Source organism: Lolium rigidum, chromosome 2, assembly GCF_022539505.1.
Source record: "Lolium rigidum isolate FL_2022 chromosome 2, APGP_CSIRO_Lrig_0.1, whole genome shotgun sequence".
NCBI lineage: Eukaryota > Viridiplantae > Streptophyta > Magnoliopsida > Poales > Poaceae > Lolium > Lolium rigidum.
In genome coordinates, this window is record NC_061509.1 from 4,932,873 (window position 1) to 4,939,022 (window position 6,150).

Sequence of the window (6,150 nt, forward strand, 5' to 3'; positions counted from 1 at the left end):
ATGGCCCCGCCGCCGCCGTCCTCTCTCCCACTTCCGGCATGGGCGGCGGCCAACGCCCTCTTCCGGCGCCACCCCCGCCTTCTCCCGCTCCTCCTCCCTTCCGCCTCTTTCCGCGCCCTCCTTCCCGTTCTCTCCCACTGCCTCGTTTCCGGCCTCGCCGGCAACCCCTTCGTCGCCTCCCGCCTCCTCCTCGCCTCCTCGCGCCTCTCCCTCCCCTTCTCCCTCCTCCTCCTCTCCCACCTCCCCGCCTCCTCCCTCTCGCCCTTCTCCTTCAACTCCCTCATCCGCGCCTCGCCTCCAGGCCCCGCCCTCCGCCTGTTCGACCAGATGCGCCGCCGAGGCGTCCCCGCGGACACCTACACCCTCCCCTTCTTGATCCACGCCTGTTCCGGCGGTGACCGTCCGCTCAGTCAGTCCCTGCACGGGCAAGCCATCCGCCTTGGATACACTACCCATCTCTTTACGCAGACGGCGCTGATGAATATCTACTTTGCATGTGGCTTGCCGGCGCACGCTCGCAGCGTGTTCGATGAAATGAAGGCGAGGGATGTTGTTGCGTGGACTGGCATGGTGTCCGGTTACGTGGACTCTGGGATGCACCCTCAAGCCGTTCAGGTCTTTCAGGAGATGCGTGGCGGTGAGGAAGCTGTACGGCCGAACACGGCCACACTAGTGTCGGTTGCTTCCGCGTGCGCCGGTCTTGGCTCCCTAGAGCATGCCAAGTGGCTGCATGGGTATGTGGAGAAGGCGGGGTTGAAAAACAGGGTGATTGTGACGAATGCCCTGATGGATATGTATGGGAAGTGTGGCGGCTTAGAGTCAGCTCGTGCTCTGTTCAACCTGATGCATGAGAAGGACCTGCATTCATGGACAACCATCATTTCAGGGCTGGCTTCTCATGGGCATGGCAAAGAAGCGGTTGCTTTGTTCTTTAGCATGCGGGAGGCGGGAGTGCTGCCGGATTCGACCACGTTCGTTGTGGTTCTCTCTGCGTGTAGCCATGCTGGGCTGGTGGATGAGGGGGTATGCATCTTCAGTTCCATGGAGAGTGACTACAAGATCACCCCGGATATCAAGCACTATGGTTGCATGGTGGATCTCTTCAGCAGGGCAGGGCTTCTTTCACGTGCTTATCTGCTTATCGACAGCATGCCTTTTCAGCCAAACTTGGCGATTCTCGGAGCATTGCTGAGTGCATGCAGTGTCAATGATGAATTGGAGATTGGGGAACTGGTTCTCAACAAGATCGAGTCTGTTTGCTCCTATAAAGGAGGTGCGGGCGTGCTTCTGTCCAACATATATGCTAACCAGAACCTGTGGCATGAAGTTGATTCCATTAGAAGGAAGTTAAGAAATGGCGCTATTCCCAGAAAGCCACCTGGTCAGAGCTTGGTTGCAACAGATGTTCCTTTCATGAGTTTGTGATTTGGGAAGTGAGCATGTCCACTCTCAGCAGAGCTTCTCCTATTATTTCACAGGTTAGGAAACTTGAAAAGTAGATCTGACTTGGTTATACTTCTAGAAAAATAAATGTGAAGATGCATAATCCAAAAATCGGATTTTGAGCATGTTGATTGCTACATAAGATCACTATCCATATAGACATACTTCCGCCAATAATAAGGCTATAAGAAAGACAATGTCATGTTTTGACAGAATAAGTTTGGCTTATACTTCTGGTAAGTAGGAAGAACATAATGAGTAGTGAATATATGATACTTATGGAATCGTAAGTACATTGATTGAACTTCTGTTTGCTCTATTAGACAGGAGATGAGGTCTCTCAGCAGCATATTTTCCAGAGTAGTTTTCAGTAGCGTGCATGGAAATACTTAACTAAGATGCGAACTTCCTCCCTGCCAATGAAACGGCCCAGTGGCTCCACAAACTTCCCTTCTCATTTCGGAAGGAAGACAAAATATTCCAGAAAATCCACTGTTTACGTCCCAACAAATAAAAACTATGCCGCTGCTACACCCAGGCATGATGCTTTTTTGCAGCATTTTCACCAAACAGCCCAGACCTAAATCAGTCAAATATATTTCATGTAAACCCTTCACAAATCACATGACTGTTGATTGAAATGTGTGGCCAGGGTCAGACTTCATGCATGTTCTATAACCTTGAGTTTCTTAGGTCCAAATACAAGGACACGAAGAGCTCCTCCTAATATCAGAGGCTGTGACCATGTTTGTATGTATAACTTGTGCAGATGTGAACTCTGCCACATGCTCTCTCCAGTGGTACTGCTGCATACCAGTGGTAACTTGCTAGCATATGCCATGATATTTTATATAGTGATATATGGTGAGTTATCCTTTTCTTCTGCACTGTTGTATATCCAGATCTCATCTCATATGTTGATTTTCAATTATTCGTAGTACCTATATGTGTGCGTGCAAATTTGCAATGGGAGTCGGGGTAGGGACGAGGAACAATGGAACAACGGGGGGAGGCTGCTCTGGTGTGTTGGTGGGCACAAGCTCTGTGTGTGTGGCTATTGGGCTGACGAAGAGGCATTCCTTTTCACTCAGCTTCATTGGAGCTAGTTCAGAAGGAAGAACGGCTGAAACAGAGAAAAATATTTGCTATGTTACAATGTTTTGTCACCTGACTGTTTTGTAAATCTTGTGGTGTCAATTAAATTCTTCGTGGTGTTAATACTTACTCAACCCTCTTTTGCTTTACCACTTATACCCTAAAATGTATCATATGATTGTGTACCTTGAAGAGACAGCTGGGTAAATATGTTTAGCATATATTGGAATGGCAATGTCTGTCCTGTGTGTAAGTGTATTATACTGGTTTTTACAGTTTTCCAGAACTGTATAGTAGAAAAATGTTGTGTTGTTCCTCTGAAATTTGGTCAACAGATTTTACATGTATATATGCTATTCTCTGTCTTTGCTGTAATACAATTAGGGTGTATGATGCAGGTGGTTTGAGTCTGCAAACAACCTCTTTCTCTTCAGATCTGCTATACAACTTACACTTTCTTTTGCTTATGTTTTCATGTAGTATGTCCCTTCTGCAAAGGAGTCCCTAAAATGCTTCTAAAGTTGAGTTTTGTTCCTTGAGTACAGGTTAATCACCTACCACTTTATTAAGCATACATGTTTTCTCATTCATTCTTTGCAGTTGGCAATATTAATAGCTACCGTCCTACCTTACTATATAATTTTCATTTCATTCTTCGTTTCTAAAATGTTTCATGTTTTCACCTGATAACTACATGTGTTGCGTTTTATTTCTCTGCCATTGGCAATGGAAGCAAGCAATATAATATCTGTCAGTTTGATCATTTCATCATTTTAGTAAGAAAGCATGTTGTTCACTGGCACTGAGTACCTTTACGGCCATCTTGAAACTTCCGCAGTTTCTTCCTCCTTTTGCTTTCTGTGGATTGGTTGGGTCAGTTATGCTTGTTTGTGCTTTATAATCTCCTTACATGTTTTTTTTTGCGAAAGAGAAATTTATTAATCAAGGCATAGGGGTATCATCCTGATTACAAGCCATCCTAATAATGTATGCTCCATGTCGGAGCCAGAAAGGAGAGAAACAAGCAGAAAAGCTGCACAGTTGCACGCAGCACAAAACCACTGTCTCTGCTCTTCTCAGTTTTGCTTCTCTGAATCGTGAGTTCTTGAGTGAGATTGAGAGCAGAGAGGCCACAATAAGCATATCCACTATATAAATTAAAAGTCTGTTGCTAGCTACTGTACTTTAAGTTTGCTTGCTTTCATTGTGCAAAAAAAAAAAGTTTGCTTGCTTCCTTGCTAGCTACTGTTGGAAAATTTATAGAGTGGATACTGTACTTTAAGTTTGCTTGCTTGCTAGCTACTGTACTTTAAGTTCTTTATGAATTTCCGTGGATAATTGATATGTTGGAAAATTTGCTCTGGTCTTCTGGGAATGCTACCAGTGAAGATTAAATTCACACCATGTTGCAAGATTTTGCTAAATTTGCTCTAGTCTTCAGTTGATATTTTCTCTGTTGCTTTTGGCACAGGAACAAACCAAAGCCATATGACTCTACTGCTTTTGGCACCACCAGGTTTCAGAGTTTTAGAGAAGCAACCACTCAGCACAAACCAAACAAAGATTGCTTTAAGCAATCACTCAGCACCACCAGGTTTCAGAAGTTATTTAAGGTTCCTAGTGCCCTTTTTATTTTACCCTTTCCCACTTGATTTATGCATCTAATCCTATACAACACATAAACCTCAAGATTCTGCATATATTGTGCAGCTACTCTATTCTTCTACTGGTCTTTTTCAGAGTATCTTTGCTTAAGCCTTTAACTGCATGTCAAATCAACTAGGGAGATTGGAGTACCAAAAGCAACAGAGAAAATTCCAGGATGGAGATTGGAGTACCGACCAACTCGAGACATTGCAGTGGGTTGCAGATTCCAGGATGCTCCAGCTGCTGCTCCGCTTCATCAACTAGGGCGATGACGATGTCTAGGGACGGCTCCTGCGGGGGAGGTGACATCGACCGCCCTTGCATCCGTGCCTTCAAGCCGATAAGGAGGCCGGTGGGAGAAGGTTGCATGGTGCAGGACGGAGGGATGGCTCTAGGGTGGGAGGAGAAGCTTGCCCGCCGGCGCTGTCCTGCTTTTTTTGTTTGAACAAGGCAAGGTGTCGGAGACGCCAATATTTTATTCAGCTCATACGCAGTGTACAGCATGGATTACAACACCCTGTGATTGCATATGTTGAACTGCAGAGAGTAGAGGACAAGAATTGTTCCTATGAGCTGCACTAATGTAACTGAAAATAGGCGCAGATGTATGTGTGCAACTCCATTTAGAGTTTTAGACCCCGCTTGATGTGATATACTGATGTACATAAAGATTGAGTCAAATTGCTCTACTCAGCGATGTGGCTCCTAATCTCACAAGGTACCTGTGAATGTGAAACTGAAGAAGCCGCTGCAGCTTTAGCAAGTGTAGAACTATCTGTCAAAAAAGTAGCATCTTGGATCCGAAGAGTGCAGGCAATCCTAGCAGCAAGAAGGAACGCTTCAGCCTCAGCTTGAAGAACCGAGGGCGCTGTTGGAACTGAAGCTTGGATGAGAACGGTGGCATTGTTACCCTCCTCCTCCACTCATTCTCCTCTCCTCCTCCTGCTCTCCTCCTCTCCTCTCCTCCTCCCTTTCATCTTTTTCTTCTACTTCTCCTTTCACTCCGGCGACCTCCTCCACTATGTCGACCTCCGTTGACCTTACTTTCCGGCGAGCTCCTCCACTATGGTGACCTCCGGTGACCTTACTCTCCAACGACCCTACGACTACCCTTCGACGACCCTCCGGCGACCCTTAGCCTCCATTACCTCTGGCCTTCGTCCTCTTGTTCATCCTCTCCTACATCCTCCATCTCCTCACCTCTCTTCACCTCTCCTCACCTCTCCTACCTCTCTCATCCATCCTTACCGGCGGCTAGGCTAAGAAAAATAAGAATGAACATTGCACAAATAATTCTAGCAACAAGAACGAGAAAAACTAACGAGCCAAAAAAAAATCGAAACAAAATGTTAGCGCTGAGATCGCTCAGCTCACACACGCAGAGAGATAGGTAGAGGATTAACACGATGGTTTTGCGCAGCGCACAACTGATGCTGCTTTTCGTTTTTCTTCCTCTTATTTGTAGCTGTTACAAACGGAACAAACTACTGATCCTAAAAACCAGGCCATGACCAGGCATGCCGTTCGTGCCATCCCACGAACTCCTGACCAAGTCCTACACTACGCTATGATGCGTGCGTTTCGCCCGCGCCATCCCACGGCGTCACGATCACAGCTAATCCTAATCCAACTCGAGAACAGGCTCTCAGAGCTAGACGTTTATTTTCAGCTATCCTATAACTGAAACTGTCTAATACAGTTAACTGAAGAAACAACTGTTCGTCAGGCTTACAGTTCAACATTTCTCCCCCTAAGCCTGGCGATCAGATTTAAACCTCCATGACGCCAAGCCTGAGCCTCATCTCGATGAACTTGACGCGGCCCAGCGCCTTGGTGAGAATGTCAGCAAGTTGGCCATCGGTACTGACGTGATCGATTTCCACCCTGCCGTCTTCAATGCACTCGCGGAGGAAGTGATATCTGACGTCGATATGCTTAGTCCGGTCATGATGCACTGGGTTCTTG

The 6,150-nt window shown here is 46.3% G+C and overlaps 2 protein-coding genes across 5 annotated transcripts; both read left to right on the forward strand.

Annotated features, from left to right (window-relative positions):
* On the forward strand, nt 1–3,055 carry LOC124685867 (pentatricopeptide repeat-containing protein At4g21065-like). Of its 3 annotated transcripts, none has more exons than XM_047219891.1 (3): nt 1–1,478; nt 2,213–2,307; nt 3,019–3,055. In XM_047219891.1, exon 1 carries the CDS (start codon nt 1–3, stop codon nt 1,423–1,425), a length of 1,425 nt encoding a protein of 474 aa, XP_047075847.1. In that variant the 3' UTR covers nt 1,426–1,478; nt 2,213–2,307; nt 3,019–3,055. The 3 variants fall into 3 exon arrangements, with proteins under 3 accessions (XP_047075847.1, XP_047075848.1, XP_047075846.1); XM_047219892.1 differs by lacking the exon at nt 3,019–3,055 and adding an exon at nt 2,382–2,409; XM_047219890.1 differs by lacking the exon at nt 3,019–3,055 and having other exon boundaries at nt 2,213–2,414.
* A 474-nt stretch (nt 3,056–3,529) lies between these two features.
* On the forward strand, nt 3,530–4,755 carry LOC124685868. 2 transcript variants are annotated; one of them, XM_047219893.1, is made up of 3 exons: nt 3,530–3,635; nt 4,010–4,151; nt 4,322–4,755. In XM_047219893.1, the coding sequence occupies exons 1-3, from the start codon at nt 3,535–3,537 to the stop codon at nt 4,628–4,630; spliced, it is 552 nt and encodes a 183-aa protein (XP_047075849.1). In that variant the 5' UTR covers nt 3,530–3,534; the 3' UTR covers nt 4,631–4,755. The 2 variants fall into 2 exon arrangements, with proteins under 2 accessions (XP_047075849.1, XP_047075850.1); XM_047219894.1 differs by having other exon boundaries at nt 4,010–4,132.
* Nucleotides 4,756–6,150: the final 1,395 nt, after the last annotated feature.

What these genes read in the sequence shown, in the direction of transcription:
- LOC124685867 (XM_047219891.1), top strand. Translation starts at nt 1, where the DNA reads ATGGCCCCGCCGCCGCCGTCCTCTCTCCCACTTCCGGCATGGGCGGCG.
- LOC124685868 (XM_047219893.1), top strand. Translation starts at nt 3,535, where the DNA reads ATGTCGGAGCCAGAAAGGAGAGAAACAAGCAGAAAAGCTGCACAGTTG. An exon ending in CAGTTTTGCTTCTCTGAATC is followed by an intron (nt 3,636 to 4,009) that starts GTGAGTTCTTGA and finishes CTTTTGGCACAG; the next exon opens with GAACAAACCAAAGCCATATG. An exon ending in GGTTTCAGAAGTTATTTAAG is followed by an intron (nt 4,152 to 4,321) that starts GTTCCTAGTGCC and finishes CAAATCAACTAG; the next exon opens with GGAGATTGGAGTACCAAAAG.